Raw genomic sequence first — 16,663 nt, 5'->3', positions numbered from 1 at the left:
GAGAGAGAGAGAGAGAGAGAGAGAGAGAGAGAGAGAGAGAGAGAGAGAGAGAAAGAGATCACAAGTAGGAAGCTAGCAAGCTAGAGGGAAAGAGGAATCCTAAGCCTTTTGAAACTGAAGCCCTATTTGATGAACACGGAGCCTCAGGACTCCGTGTGTGTCCTGCTGGGGATTATGATTGATTATGATTATTGATTATGATTGATTATGATTATTTGTCTTTGGTTCAGTCTTTCCTCACCAAGCCCCCACCCTTCCCTGTTGGAATGAGAATGTACACTCTGTCCCATTGCATGTCGGAAGCATGCAAATTGCTTTTTATTTAACAGGGGGGCCACTGTTAATAGATTGCTTTGCATTTCAAAACACACTTTGGACTTTTAACAGTGTTGAGATTGTTGAAGACTATGGGGACTGTTGTGTTATGAGATGCCACTGAGCACATAGGGACCAGACAGCTCACTGTGATAGTTTGAATGAGAAACTTTTCCCATGGGCTCCCGTATCTGAACACTTGGTCTGCAGCTGGTAGCACTGTTTGGAGGTTACTGAACCTGTAGGAGGTGCAGCCTTCCTGGAAGAAGTATGTCACCTGAGGATGTAAGGCTTCACGGCTCCTCCTACTTCCTGTCTGTTTCCTGTGTATGTATAACAATGTCACCAGCCAACTCCTGCCTTCACAGGATATACCTCCCCCACTCCCCAAATGGATTCCCTCTGGAACCACAAACCAAAATGAGCTTTCTTCCTTAAGTTGCTTTGGATACAATATTTTTATTACAGCAACAGAAAAGTAACTAATTCATCAGACAGAAGATAACCATGGAACATTCACGTTTATAGTAGAAAAGTGACGGTGCCTGTGATCTGGCCCGAGAAGGGAAGGGAGCAGATTCACTGCTGATGCTGTGAGGGTTGCTGGGGCCCGAGGTGTAGGAAAGACCTTTCATTTCTCACCAAGGTGGGCGTCTAGTGGCTCCTGAGTGCTGTTGCCTTTACTGTCAATAAGCCTTGGTATGTCAGAGTTCAGCACTTCCTATCTGATACAAGCCCTTAAATGTCTGTTGGGGTTGGGGGGGGGAGAGTTTCCCACTAAGCTTTGCAGGGGAGCCTGCACGGCTTCTCATGGCACCTTCTTTGTTTGCTTGTCAGCACTAACAATGACAAGGTGTATTGTGGGGTCTGGAAATAGTCTCGGTTGCACGTGTCCTCTCTTCTCCTAACATGGCCCCTCCCTCTCAGGTCTCATCCCACTGTGAACTTGACAGCCTTGACTGCCTAGGATGTGCAAGGCAGAGAACAAATGACTTGAACTGGCCACAGGGCCTCCTCAGTTGACTTGGGGTGTAATCTAGCAGATCATAGGAAGTTTCCAACACTAGGAATTCATTGTTTTCTGGCTAATTTGCATGCTTTGTTGTGAGAAAAAAAACTACATTTCTTTTAAACTACAGAGGAAGAGAAATAAAAAGTATAGCACTGGCCACCAATCAATCTGGGCAGAGTGACAGGTTCTTGGCCCAGAACTGAGGTCCCCACCATGCTGCTGCTGACAGCTATGGCAGACCCTTGCCAGCAGGCCCTAAAGAATCCCAGGATGGGTCTTCTGACTCAGAAACAGCAGTGTTCCTTCCAGGTGTTAGGGATTCTGGTTTTCTGTTTTGATTTCCCTGGTTTAAATTAGGAAATGGATGAATAAATAGTTAAATATGTTTGCCGGAAAATATTCAAGTGTATGACAACGGTTTCCAAATCCCCACAGAGCCTGGACACAAGGGAGCCTTGGCAGCCAAGCCTGTTATTAAGAAGGTCACAAGATGCCATCTGTGACTTCGTACGCTTTCCAGTTGAAGCATAGCACAGCCTAGGGGTGGCTGCAATTGATTTTGCTGAGAGTGTCAAGCTGGCACTCTCTTGTGGACGCAGCACTGACTTGGGTAGGCTGTGTGAGGAGGCCAGAGGTCTGCCCCAGATAGAGGCTGGAGCTACAGAACCGAAGACAAGAAAGATAAAGCATTGTTCTTGGGTCTGTGTTTAATTATAGCTCGAGAACATTTTGAGACTGCTCATGCGTGGCTTTCCTAAATTTTTTGTGGCTGATGTTAGCCACCTTTAAAATATGGCAACAGCTCTTTTATTAAGGAATAATAAAAATAAAGGAATGTTTTATTTATAATGTAATAAAAAAAAGTTGAAAGAATATGACAATCAATTCCAGGACTCTCTGATGAACTTTATAACTGATTACATTTTGCTTTATCAGAATTTCCAAAATCTATTTTTTTTATTACATTTTATTTATTGGGAGGAGCATGTACCCCGGTGCACACATCGAGGTCAGAGGTCAGCTTTCGGGAATGTTTTCTCTCCTGCTGTGTGGTTCTCAGGATCCAGCTCAGGCTCTCTGGCTCACCAGAAAGTGCCTTGGTCGGCTGGTCTCACCTGCCTGAATGTCTGTGTGCTAATACATGCCATGGCTCTTTGTTGTGCTATTAGGAGTAAATTAAAGTATATTTCTACATGCATGCATGTATGTGTCTTCTGGAGGTCAGAATGCTTTCATGTATAACCATATACTATTATAGCCTAAAACTTTACCAATCATATACATACTACTGAATGCCCAAGTCTCAGAAATCTGCCATCTGCCCCAATGGCTAACAAATATCTAAGACAGCGGTGCCTGGTGGTCTTGAGACACTCTGGAAAGCCTGGTGAAAGTCCTTCAGAAAAATCTTCAGAAGGACGTTTAACTCCTTAAAGCAGTCATTTTGAATCCTTACGAGGTGTTCAAGGAGAACGGGTTAATTATTAACATATTTAAATTTCAATCCTCTGAGTACATACACTATACACAGTACTCCCAAAAGGACATACAAAACAGACAGCACTTTATCTTCATCTCCCATCGGGACTTTTTTTTTGCTCATGAGCCTTCATTTTAGTTTCAAGGAAATCATGTAGGAGATGGATGGCCAACCTGCCTGGTGAAAACTGAATGACAAACATCATTGGCACTTGTACCAGGACTTGGAAAAAAACTTTCCAAACTGGAGTGTCTCCAACACAGTTATGTGTATAAGTCTACATCTGCCTTCTTGACAATCTGCAGTTGAAACCAAGTGTGTGTGGTGTGAAGGTAGCACAGTAGTTAAGGACCCAGTTTCTGAAGGTATCGTTTGCTAGAGGTTACTGAGGTAGCCTCATCAGCAATGCATCTCCGCTTGGTTCTTGTTCTACACCTAAGAAGCACAGAGATGGACAGAGGCTAGTAAATTAGGGTAACAGTAAACACCTTTAATTAAAAAGTGAAGGTTAAGATGCAATCTTTTGTTAACTGTGAGTTTGCAGGAAAAATGAATAGTCAAGCATATTCCAGAAGATGAGCGCCCACAGTTCTCCTTCAGAAAGTCTGAAGAAAACAAGGCTTTCTGTGGGTTACAGCCATGGCTGATGGTTGTGTAACTCAGTATGCCTGCTGAAAACCACTCAAAGGTGTGGTGAAGTGAGTCAGTGCAGAGTGTGGAAGCTATAAACCACCCCTGAACATCTCAAAAGGTTCAGGGACAGTGCAGCCTTCATATCAGCTTAGTCTCATGTTCCTTGCCAGCCACAGTTTTGCCTCTGGTTCTACGAGGAGGGAATGATGACACAGTGTCCCAGGAGAATGTCCCAGACATGAGAATGCCTGTCCCTCCTCAGAGCTGCTGAAGCTTTGCTGTGAATTTAAATGCCAGCCACAAGTTTGCCTCTTACTAATCTGTTGGTCAAGGGCTGACGGGAAATTTGTGTAGTGTGGGAGTAGTTGTATAACTAAGACATTTCATACCCTTCCCCTCCTCTTCTGCACACAGGAAGACTCCCTGATATAGCAAGCCCCTCCAGGGACAGCCCACTGAACATCAAGCACAAAGTGGTATGTTCTGACTCTTCCTAAGAACCTTTGGAGAGTGCAAGCAAGAGATTGAATATTGTACATTATTCATAAAAAGGCAAACAAAGGGGATGAGTTCTGAAGATGAATATTCATCAAACAGTTATTTCTGGGTATTATGTGTGTGTCTTCCTATCAGGGGATACTCAGGTAGCCAAGGTTACCAACTGTAAGCATCTGGCCAGATTGAGACCTTATCACTAACCTCATTTTGTCTCCTTTCCATGGGTGGCAATAATCACACATCAGCTTGCCCCTCATTATAAATTCCCAAACAATGAAGAGACTGTGCACTTTGGGCTTCTATGCAAGTTTGAGACTGTTTGAGACTAGGGGAATTTTTGAAGTTGGACTGAGCAAGCCTATGGGAGACAAGGCATGGAATGTGGTGATTTGAATAGGTTTGGCACCCATAGACTTACATGTTTTGAATGCTTGATCCATAGAGAGTAGCCCTATTAGGTGTGACCTTATTGGAAGAAGTGTGTCACTGTGGGGGAGGGGTTTGAGACCCTCTACTAACTTCCTGGAAGCCAGTCTAGATGCAGAACTCTCAGCTCCTTCTCCAGCACCATGACTGCCTTTATGTTGCCATGCTTCCTGCTATGATCATAATGGTTGGGACCTCTGAACCTGTAAGCCAGCCCCAATTAAACGATTGCCTTTATAAGACTTGCCTTGGTCATGGTGTCTCTTAATAGCAATGGAAACACTAACGAAGGTAGAAGTTGGTACCAGAGACTAGGGTATTGCTGTGATAGGCCAGACCATGTGTTTTTTTGGTTTTGGTTTTGTTTTTTTAATTTTCTTAATTTTTTTTTTATCTTCTGAGGATTGTGGATCTGGGGACTTTGGATTTGGAAAGCTATGAAGTGCTTTAGGTGAAATTTAATGGGCCACCGTAGTAGGAATATGGAAGACATTGGTGCAGAGGGTGATTTGAACTCCAGAGATCATTCTTAAGATGTTTGGGTGAAGAATGTTGCTGGTTTTTGTCCTTGTCCAAAAATTCTGCCTAAGGATAAGATAAAGATATTAATTGCATTGAAAAAGAAGGAAAGAAAAAAAAAGGTCCAGCATAGACTTTGTCCTCTGCATTACTCTTATGAAAGGCATTTTTATCAAGCATAGCAAGCTTAGGAAGGAAAAAATACAAAATGTAGAGTTCAAAGAATAAAGGGACACAGGAAGTGGAATGAAGCTAAATTCTTTGTTCAAGGATATTGAGTGAAATTAAGGGAGTGGTGACCTCAGGGTAAGGCTCCAAGCTAAATTTAAGCATGTGCAGTTGTGTGAGGGAGAGTTTTATAATGTTAGGCATTATTATGACCTGGTGGTTTTTTTCATTTGGACATAAGGAGATATGATTATATGTCAAATTGACAAGGGATAAATTGTGATGGCTATTCTCATTTTTCAACTTGATTAAGATCTATAGTGAAAAGCATAGATCCAGTCATGGTGCTACTCACCTTTAATCCCAGGAGATAGAGGTAAGCAGATCTCTGAGTTCAAGGATAGCATTGTACAGAGCAAGTTCCAGAAAAGCATTAAGTTCAGGCCTGGTGGTACACACTCCTAATCCTAGTGTTCAGGAGACTGAGCCATGCAGATCTGTGAGTTCAAGATCAATCTGCAGAGAAATTTCCAGGATTTAGGCAGTAAGAGAGTTGTAAAACAGAAAGTTGGTAATAGTGTAATAGAACAAGAGGGCCATGTCCCAGCTCCAGCAAGCAGTAGACCTCAGCAGCTTCAGCCATGTGGCTCTGGCTTTAGAGTAAAAAATAGAAGGGACTACTGGGATTATTGACACTGGTTAGCTGGAGCTAAGAAATTAGTGGTGATTAAGAAGAAAACAACATCACTGAGATGAAATCTCCTGGGAAGTGTTTTTTTGAGAGCACAAAGAAGTTGGGTTCCAGAGATATAACCTTGAGGTCCAAGGTTATAACTCTTGCTGCAGCTGAACTTAGTAATGTTTAAGAATCTCCCAGGTGGTACTGGTTTTGAAGGAATGAAGGGGTCATGAAGAGCAGCTGAGACTTGGTACCATGAGAGGCCAGGGAAGGCCATTGATAAAGGTGAAGCCTCAGTTGCAGTGATGGCCCAGGACTGAATGGGTCATGCAAAGAAGTTGAGGCTTGGCACCATGAAGAGAGCCTATGAGAGGTTACTGATGAAGCCTAGTTGCAGTGGAAGATTCCAGTGAGTTGGAAATGCCAATAAGGTGGGATGATCACCAAGAATAGCAGCAGCAGTGGAGTTGAGTCAACTGAACCCTGGAAAGAAACAGAGGGCAGAGCAGAGAAGTGACCCAAGCCCTTTGGAGGAGCCCAGAAGATCATGTGTGTATCCCAGACATTGGAACAAGAAGCTTAATGTTGAAATAGCCTTGGAGACCCCAAGATGTTAGAGATGCCAGAGCTGTGGGATACCTGCTGAGGAAAGCTGCAAACAGGGAGTGGAAACAGCCAAAGAGATTTGTGCTGCAGTCAACAAGGATAAAAGAAGTTGGAGATCTGATGAGTGCTTTGCCATCAAACATGGAATTTGGAGTTTGACCAGTTGGTTTTTGGTCTTGCTTTGGTCCAGTATTTTCTCACTAATGCCATTTTGGAGCGTTAATGTGTATCCTGTGATATTGGAGGTGTGTGATCTGCCTTTTGACAGTTAAGATTCATTTGCTGGATGAATCTCAGCAGAGACTTTAAACTTTGGAATTCTGACATTGTTGAGACTGTTATAGACTATGGGGACTTTTGAAGTTGAACTAAATGTATTTTGTGTTATGCTATGGCTAGGTATGGCCCCCATAGACTCATGTGTTTGAATAAGCCTATGGAAGCCTGGGAATGGAATGTGGTGGTTTGAATCTGCTTGGCTCGGGGAGTGGCACTGTTAGGAGGTGTGGCCTTGTGGGAGGAGGCGTGTCACTGTGGGGGTGGGACCCTCCTCCTCGCTGCCAGTGTTTGTTGGTTGCCTTCAGATCAAGATGCAGAACTCGCAGCTCGTTCTCTAGCACCATGTCTGCCTGCATGCTGCCATGCGTCCACCTTGGTAATAATGAACTGAACTTCTGAACCTGTAAGCCAGGCCCAACTAAATGATTGTCTTTATAAGAGTTGCTTTGGTCATGGTGTCTCTTCACAGCAATGGAAACCCTAAGACAATGGGAAATTCTTTCTTTCTCTGAGGTACCCAAAAATTACATTTTAGTTACACTTTTTATGAAAATCAATACGCTTGCATGTACATATCATATGTCCCTACATAAGTGTGTGCCCAGTATATTGACCAGATTATATTGGATCTTATCCTCTTTAATCTGTCTTTATATATCAATATTTTATGGGCATCTTTCATTGTTAACATGACCATTTGTTGTTTTAGCTAATGAACACATTCTTCTGACTGGTTACATCACAATTTTAAAATATCCTGTATCTGCAAGCATTTAGCATTTTTTCCATTTTCTTTTTCTTTTTTCTCATTGTTTTTATTTGGTAGATATTTAAGTTTTATATTTATAATTATTATAAACTTTTATGATAACTAAAAGTTGAAAATGCATCTATGCAATGGTAAATTCACCTTAGTGCATTCCCAGAAGTGAAATTCTTGGGTTGGAAATTAAGCACAGCTTAATTTTTTCACAGCTAAGTTCCTTCTCCTGGATTAGCCTCATTGCTTCTTTTCCTATATTCTCAGACCTGCTTTAAACCAGGCCTAGTGGGACATGCTGTGATCTCAGCACTCAAGGGAGCCCAAGTCAGGAGGATCACAAGTTCAAGGGTAACCTGGGGAACATAGTGAGTGTGGGGGCTTTTCCCCCAAGTGTTAATGAAGATAACTATAACCTTAATGTTTTCTAATGTGATAGATGGAGATACTTGCACTTTCTTTGCTTTTCTTTGATATTTTCCCTCATGTTTATTGGTTTTGTGGTTGTTTTAGTAACAATAGTTGATTCTCTTCTACATAAGCCACACTTTTTAAGCAGAGTTGGACACTAACAGAGAGCAATCCATTGCTCCTATGGGAGAGGTGAAGTCTGGGTTCTCTATGCCTCTAGTCACAACACTTTTGTCAACTTATCAAACTGAAACATTTTAGTTTTGTTTTTATTTTTTAAAAAGTAAAGTGTATTATAAACACTTGCAAAGAAAAAAAAATCAACGCAGTAATTTCTAAGTGTATGCTTCTGTTCAAGGACTCTTTATTAAATATATGTAAATGTACTAGCATTGAACTTGAGCCAGTGGCTCTAACGTAGAGCTTCGTTAGCACAGCTCTCTTCCCTGTGAGGCACACCACTAACTTCATGTGCTTATGGACACTAAGATCTCTAATGAGAAAACACACACAAAAAAAGAGAAAATGGAGTTCTAAGGAGACAGCAAAAGGACAGCTAATTACCCACGAGAGAACATATAAGGCTGCGCTGGCTGTGCTCCACCTCGGCGCAAGTGCACGTGGCAGGTGATCCACGTTGCCCATTCTGTGCATGCTGCTCAGTGACCTCAAGAGAGCTGCATTAACCTCAAGGTTAAGCTCAGATTCATCAAGTAGGTGAAGTCCTACGTACGGAATCCATGAGTAATGAAACGTGACTGGGTATTGCCGTTGCCCATGTTCCTGTTGGGATAGGTGCTTTGGGGGGATTTCTAGAAGCTATTTACAGACTAGGATTGGTCTTCTTTGCTTAGCTTCAGCTGTAAGGACTTCCCAAGTTTTGTCTTTCATTTTACTGTAATTGCCTGGTAGAGTGGAATCTGATCGCAGTATCGAGATGTCATTTGATAAGGATGGGGAAACAACTGATAAAGGAATTTTGTTACTTGTTTACTCTTGTGAGACAGTTTTGTTGTTGAACGTGTGTATGGTATATGAGTGTACAGGTGTACATGTGTGTATGGCCTGTGTCTGTTCACCTCCCCCACCCTCTGACCCATCCTCATCAGCACAGTTATAGACACCCCCTCCCCCCCACCATGGGTTTGTTGTTGATGGTGGTATTGTCGGTGGCAGTGGTGTTTTGTTTTTACAATGTGGGTACTGTGGAGCTGAGCTCAGAGCATTTCGCACACAGACTGATCTTCTTAGCCAGTTTGGGGTTCTATTGTTTGTTCTGAGATATAGCATTGCTGTGTAGCCCAGGCTGGTCTCAAACTCAGAATCTTCCTGTCTCAGCCTTCCCAGTCCTGGGATCTCAGCTATGTACCCATCCCTGGTTTGTTTGGTATTAATTCCTAATTCTCTCTTCTCCAGGCTCATCAGATTTGGGGTTCTGAAGTCCCTTGTCCAACATTTCTAGCTTACAGAGGCCTCCGTATGTCCCCCAGTAAGTTGCTTTTCCTATCCACTTGCAGTTTTTATTTTGACTGTTACCTCCTTCTGCTGTTTTTGTGCTTTCCAGGGTCAGAGGCCATTTAATAAAGCCTCCTGCTGACACCCACATTGCCACTTCATTTTATGAGTCTTAGCAGCAGAGAGAGTAGGATCAGATATGACAGGGGTGGAGCATGCAGCCGACACATTTGCCTTTCAGCTGCTCTGAGAATAAGCCTTGTGGGGACTGCTACTGCTGTGGCTGAGGGAGACCGAGGGAGAGTTTGGAACTACTGATTTAAAAAGTGCTTCAGAGTGTCAGCCAGTTTCAAGTGAAGCCTTGGCCCACCTTCAACCATAGCACTCAGGAGGAAGAAGCTAGCCAATCTCTGTGAGTTCAAGACCAGCCTGGTCTATGTAATCATTTCCAGGACAGCCAGGGCTACACAGTAAGAAACTATCTCAGAGAGAGAAAGGGGGTGGGGGGAAGAGAAGGTGGGAGGGGAAGGAAAGGGAGGAGAGAAGAGAGAACAGTGCATAGAATGTGGCTAATACCCATAACCCTGGCACTTGGGCTGAGGCAAGAAGAATCAGGACAGAAGTTGAGGGTCAACTAAGGCTATGTGAAACTCGGTTTCAAAAAACAAAACAAAACAAAAAACCAAAAAAACCCACAACAACACACCATCAAAACTTGAAAGAAAGAAGTATAGGGGATGTAGCTCATGTGTAAGACTTTGGGTTCAGCCCTCAGTAGAGAAAACAAAATGCCAGTTGCTTTCCTTCTTATTTGCAGCAGACATCGCTCAGATAAGCTCTTAGGCACTGAACGTGTCATCTTCTTCACTCTAGGTATGCAGCCCAAAAAGCCAGGCTTTGAGCTCCTCATGAGTTACAGGAACAGAGGGAAGGCCCTGCTGAAACGGGTGAGAAACTTGTTCCCTTTGCCATTCAGTACTGGGTGTATCTGCAGGTGGCACTGCAGAGGTGGAGGGGTTCTTAGTGTCTGCATAAGAGCACCCCTTCCTTTATAATCTGCTGAAGGGTGGGTTGTTCTGATATGAGGGGCCCGGATCACTTCAGGTCTTGTCCTGTCTGTTGTTTAGGAAACAGGCTTCAGACAGGCTTTGGGGATGGGAGCTTCCGTCATGTCATGGGGTCAGGGAGCTCTTGGGATCTGCCTATTGTGATAGATGGATGCATTAAGTTCTCAGATAATCCTGCCTTGCTAGGACCCACCCTGTGTGCTGAGTGTCCCAGTGTCTATTGTCCCCACTCTCCCTGATATGGCTTCCCCTGAGCAGGACTCTTACCTCAAATCCCAATACTTTTAAACAGGATGTTAAAACAAGGTCTCTTTTATGCCTTAGAGTTCTTGAAGAGGGACCTTGCCTTGGAAGCACAGGCAACCTGAGGTCAATCCCCAGATTAAAAAAGCTGGTGGTGGTGGCACCAGCTCCGGATTCCTTGTGTTAAGGAAGCTGAGGCAGGTGAAGGGCGCCCTGAGGCTCACTGGCCAGGGAGAGACCTTATCTTAAGGAATGAGGTAGATGGCATCTGATGATCAAGAGTTGAGGTTGTTTTCTGATCTCTACAAGCCCATGCATACCTGTTCACACACACACACACACACACACACACACACACACACGTGAATGCACAGGTACGCACAAGCATACACACACAGGCACAAGAATACATGCACATACACACATAGGCATGCAAACACTCAGAGGCAGGTACACACAGAGGCATGTACACACACATATGAACACACAGGCACACACAGGAACACATGTTAACCCCCACAAACACACACACATATACACATGAATACCCAAAATGCACAAACATGTATGTGTGCACTTGCACACATGAACATGCACATACAAGAACACAGGCAGAGGAACACACACAGGCACACACATGAACACATACATCACACATAATGCACACAGAGGCATGCATATAGACATGAGCATACATACACATGAGCACAGATACACACACACACACACACACACACAGAGGGCTCTCACACAATTCTCTATTTCTTCTATGTGCCCTACCAACTTCATTTATTATAAAATAAAGCAATATTTTTTTGCTATCATACAATTTTATTAGAGCCTCTCTTTAAGTTGAATCCAAACAACTTAGCTTTATGCTAAGTAATTAAATGTGTGATGTCATGAGTTCGGTATGCTGGTTACATGTGTTAGGGAAAAAAATAACTTGGTCAGTAATTTTTTTTTTAATGTCATTCAAGTAGCACCTAAGATTGTCACAAGAATACCAATTATACACACATGTCACTTTGAATAGGCTGGTCTGGGTCACCAAATGAACCTGGTAAATTTAGCTAACAGGGAAGGGTTGGACGGCTTTCTTTGGGTCGCAGACAGCTAAGCCTATTTGAATGGTAGCCTTCCAGAATGAAGCATTCACTCTAGCATCTAGGGAATGCCAGCGCACTAGAAGGCAGCACCGCAAGGAAAGATGCCAGGACCTAGAAGCTGTGGGTCTAGTGAAAGTTCCTGTACAGTCAGTCATGGACCTGCTTCTCGGGTGGGGGAGGGGGCTCACTTCTGGGAAAGGAAGATGATTTCCTGAAAGTGTGCTGGTCGCAGCTTCCTCCTGGGAGTTGTCTAAGGGAATGATTAACTACAATTAAATAATTCGTTCTTGCTGCGTGGAGTTGCACGGGTGCCAGGCAATTTCACTGCCAATCAGTGTCAGAGCTGTACTGAGGGACACTTGTCTTCCTCTCCTGACCCCTCCCCTAAATCCATTTTCATACATTCTATTGTGATGTACTAACAGTCCAAAACCATCCCCCCCCATTCCCCTCCTCTTTCCCTGTCACATTCGATAAACATGGGGCAGTTATCTGACTAATGTTGAGCCAGAATCCTGACCAAACCAAACCAAACCATGGCTTTAATGAGTAAAGCAACATTTAATATTTTCATTTTTTATATGTACATATGTCTGTACCTGATGCCCTCCCAGGCCAGAAGGCTCTAGTCTGCAGATCTAGTTACAGGTGGATATGAGTGGGTGCTGGGAATTGAACCTGGGTCCTCTGGAAGAGCAGCTGTCCCTCCATTCCCCACATTTAAAACATTTTAAAACAGGTACTGATATTTTAGGGGAAGGTGCAAAAGCCACCAGGTTGAGAATTGTCCATTTCTTGCCAGGCTGCCAAAATTCTTAGGGTTAAAAACATTTGCTTGGTGACCAGCTCCACTGGAAACTCTCTTTGAATTCTTCAGGTTCGTGGAACCTGACTTGAAGAGGGTCATGATATAGGACTGAAAAGCAGAGAACTCACACCCAGGATTGCCTGCTGGTTGGAAGTGGGAAAGCATAGCAAGGGTTCCTATCAATGGAGGATGATGAAAGGGCCGAGACAAGAGACCGAGTCTTTAGCGTTTCTTAGAATTCTTGTCTTTTTAAATCCATCTTGCTTATTGATCTGTCCTTCCTGACTGAGGTACAATATATGAAACAGAAAGGGTTTATTTAACTTTTTTTAAGATGGAAGAAAATGCAAAAGCGATGCCAGGCCCTGCTCATGAGTGATGTCTAGTTTGAAAGAGGCAATTTAATTCCTATTTTTGTGGGAACTAATCTTTGTGGATGAGCGAGTGTTGACAATCGAACCCTTTCTCCCTCCAGCTTCAGCGACAATGGGATTATGAAAGCAAGTTGGGCTCCTCGGAGGACTCAGGGACGGATCGATTCTCCTCCAATACCAGTGGAAGCTCAGGGCGCAAATTCAAGTGATTTCAAGAAAGAAGCCACAGACCCAGAGCCGTACCTAGTGTCTGTGTTAAGCCATTGAGACAGGAGATCCAAGAAGGCTTTGATGGATTGTGCACATAGGGAAGATCTTGCTAGAAACTTCCCTGGGCTTCCTCCCTTATTCTTGTCTGTGTGTGTGTGTGTGTGCACACGCACACACGCACGTGCGTTGATGGGGAAGGGGTTTGTCATAAACATGATTAATGTTCTTTTACAAAGTGCCCAGGCTCACATTCTGCTGTTAGAACCTCACAAATGATATCATAACCTCCACCTTAGTGGGCTCCAGAGTTATGTAGCCTGTCCTCTACCTCAGAGAAAGACCTTTCTATTTTCCCTGTGCTATGACCCAGAAGGCCTGTAGCGTTTCCCTCCACTCAGGGAAAACTGGCTTTGCAGCCGGCTCCGCCTTCCGTGGCGCCCATGGGCCTGCGCCTCCCTCTTGCCGCCGCATCTGCCCTAGCGGGGTCCCCTCGCAGCCGTGTGGTTGCCCTGCCCGAGAGCCGCCAAGGGACCTGGCAAAAAGGAGCAAGGCCACGGAATAGTTCCCTCCCGCTGGCAGCCATTCCTCTGCCACCCGGCGCTTCCGGGCCCCGATCCAGCCTGCACCCCAACCCACGGCTCCTGTTGAACAGGAAATACAAACGTCGCACCCTAACCCCCTAGCCGCACCTCCAGGACCCAGCCCTTATTATGTTTTTTTCCTTTAGCCCCAGGTTGGGCTAAATACATTCGCTGGGAGCCATCTGGTCTGCTTCCCGGGAACCCTTCATATGGTTTCCATTAAACTCGCCAGAACCGTGCATTGAAAATGCAGCCCTGGGCCACTCCGGAGCCTCCAACAGTCTGCCCTGTGCAGGCAGAGCGAGGGGACCTCTGGGCAGACGCCCAGGCTGGCACCCAAGGACCATGCCCCAGTGACTGTGCATCACCACTCCTAAGGATGCATTTATCCACGGCAAGGCTTTCTTAGTGCCCCAGTGTTCAGTTTTTGCTACATGCAAGCCAGAGTTTGTTAGAATTCTGTTTCCATTCTAAAAATCAATGTCAACAGCTTTACAGACAAATTTACAGAAATAACCTGGCCACAGAAACTCAGCGTGACCAGCAGCATGTCAGGAGGGCTGAGTCTGCCTTCTATGCAGACTGCCTTCTTCCCTGACTCCCCCTACCCCCATAGGAAAAAACAGAACAGAAAAAAAAAAGTTAGCTTATGGAAAAATACTGACTCACGCAGTGAATTAGGGTTTCTAGTACAAGATAAAGGAGACAGGCCGATTTAAGGACTCATAATGTGCTGTATTTGGAAAGTTCCTTCAGGTTTATCGAAGATTAGTCCGTTTATTGAGGAGACTGGAAAAAGGCGGGTACGGGAAGCAGCAGGGGACCAGCCACAGGCACTTCCAGGCAGCGACAGAGCCTCTGGTCAGAAGGAATTAACTTGTAGCAGTCCTGTTTTTCCTCTGTCTCCACCACCAGCCTAGGTTTCCCTCCCTCCCTTTTTTCCTTTGCTTTCTTTCTGTTCCCTTCCCACCCCCACCCTGGCCGGGGGATTTTATTTGGGATTTTAAAATGAAACCAGGTGCTCTGTAAAACAAAGACGAAGTAGTAACAAGGAAAGACGATCCAAGGCCTAAGGAATGCGCTGAGTTTCATGACTCAGGCTGTCCTGGCAAAAACAGTAGGAGTGACATGAGAGGTGGGTGGCACCGAGCACAGACCATACATGGCAGCCCTGCTCTCCCCTGATAGGGTGGTCAATGCAGCCTGTAACTCACTTTGTAAAAGGCTTCCCAGGCTGGAGCCAAAGGATCAGCAACGTTTCCCTGAGGGGCAGATCCACGTGATAGGGCCAGGGCTACCCTGAGGTTTGGACAACACATTTTAGGCAAAATGCCACCCTTTTCTCCAGGAAGAGGCAGGCTTAGCAGACTGCCAAGTGCACTGGTGCCTTCAGGAGATTAACAACCTGCAGGCTTTAAAGTGACAAGATCTCTCTCTCTCTCTCTGAATGTGTGTGTTGGGGGTGAGGGTGGTGGTTGGGAGTTCTAAGTCTCTAGGATGGCTGAAGTGCCTTGGTTAGAGGGGGGGGGGGGTAGGTGTAAGGCTGCTCCTGGGAGCAGAAAGTGGAAAAGCTTGCCCATGGTGGGGCAGGAGAGGGGGTTCCGGGCATCATTCCTCAGCAGTCAGGGCAACCAGCTCAAGGGATGCGTTATGCATAAACATTCAGGGAGACACCTAGGCAGACATCCACACATTCTCAGAATTCCTTTTAAATGAGCAGGGATGGTGTGAGGTACACTTTTTTGTGTGTGTTACTAAGAGACAGGCTAAGAGTACTAAGAAGGTCCCTCCTAGCAGGGTGGTAGTGGGGGCTGAAATCGGACGGTAAGGTCATCTTGGCCTCTCTTCATTACCTCTGCATGTGTAGAAGCAAGTGGTGTCCCTCACTCCTGAGAAGGCTGTCATGTTTCAAATGAGAATGACTGACATAATGAGGTTTCCACATGCAGAAGCTGCACGGACTGGAGGCTTGATTGCCTTCTCCTCTTTCCCATTCTGTGAAATATCCACCAAACAAGCTCTGCTGACTAGTCCATAATTTCAGGGAAATCACTGCTTAACTTTGTCATCAGAGGCAACCTACCTGGAAAAACTACAGTCTAAGAATGATGACTTCATAAATATTTATAGTGTGAACAGGCGTCACTCCAGTCCTGTTGGAAAATGGGCCCATTCAGCTTTCTTTAAGATGTGACACTTGGGTGAGTGACATCTGTCATCCGGATCAGCCCTGCACTCCGTCCCTCTGAAGCATGTTTATGGAGTGATTATGCCTCTGAATATTCGCTACATTTAGGTCTGCTCCTCTCCTCTCAGCCCTCCTAAATCCCCAAAGAAGCAAAAAGCCAAGTTACCGATGGAGGGTAGACTTGAACTGTCATGACAAAGCACAGGCCCTTGAATGTGTACCACAGGGGCATCTGAAGAGCTGAGAGAGAATTCAAACAGGAAAGCCAGTTGCTAGTATAGTATTCTTTCGCTAGGGTGGTTTTGTTGGGACTGCTGTCACAGGGAGGGCTCTCAGCTGGGCCTAGAGGGCAAAAGCAGGGAGGTGCACAGGGAATTGTCCCCTCTTAGGAGCTCCCTGTGCCCCACGCCAATCGAGCGGCCTACACTCAGTTCCAGAGCTCTGAGGGCAGGATTTGGCGAGGACTCTGTGACCTCAGTTGAGACAAAACCTCTAGCATAATTGAGGCCTTCCCTCTTGGCCACCTGGCCCTGGGTTGGGGTTAGCAGCTGTCCACCATCCGGGTGGAGATATGGGCCCTAGGTCTACAGCTACAAATGCTCTGGCCTAAGCATCTGCTGCCAGTCACAGGCCTGCTTTAGGGCCAGTATTTGCCTTGTGTCAGTTTGGTCTTCTATTGTTTATCCTGGGTAGAACCAGGTCTTGGCACAGGGGGCATGAAGCATTGCCAGAGTTTTATTTTTAGAGACAGGAAAATGTCTGCTTTTTGGCAACTGTTCTTTTTTCTGGCACGCACGAGGGATGGTGTAAAAAGGCTCAAGTGAGAGATTCCAAGCCTTAAA

General features: G+C 45.1%; 1 protein-coding gene across 2 annotated transcripts in view; it reads left to right on the top strand.

Moving 5' to 3' along the window:
- C8H4orf51 (chromosome 8 C4orf51 homolog) overlaps window positions 1-13,278 on the top strand; it is a 37,523-nt gene extending 24,245 nt beyond the window's left edge. The window contains exons 3-7 of one of the 2 annotated variants that reach the window (XM_021170750.2): window positions 3,855-3,916; window positions 7,643-7,726; window positions 9,203-9,275; window positions 10,115-10,188; window positions 12,944-13,278. In XM_021170750.2, coding sequence (XP_021026409.1) covers window positions 3,855-3,916; window positions 7,643-7,726; window positions 9,203-9,275; window positions 10,115-10,188; window positions 12,944-13,051 — 401 coding nt within the window. In that variant the 3' untranslated portion in view covers window positions 13,052-13,278. The remainder of the gene's footprint in view (window positions 1-3,854; window positions 3,917-7,642; window positions 7,727-9,202; window positions 9,276-10,114; window positions 10,189-12,943) is intronic. The other variant, XM_021170751.2, reaches the window with a different exon arrangement.
- The last annotated feature ends 3,385 nt before the right edge of the window (window positions 13,279-16,663 follow it).

Source organism: Mus caroli, chromosome 8 (assembly GCF_900094665.2).
Source record: "Mus caroli chromosome 8, CAROLI_EIJ_v1.1, whole genome shotgun sequence".
Classification (NCBI taxonomy): domain Eukaryota; kingdom Metazoa; phylum Chordata; class Mammalia; order Rodentia; family Muridae; genus Mus; species Mus caroli.
The sequence above is the reverse complement of the archived record's forward strand: the minus strand, read 5'-3'. Positions and strand labels throughout refer to the sequence as shown.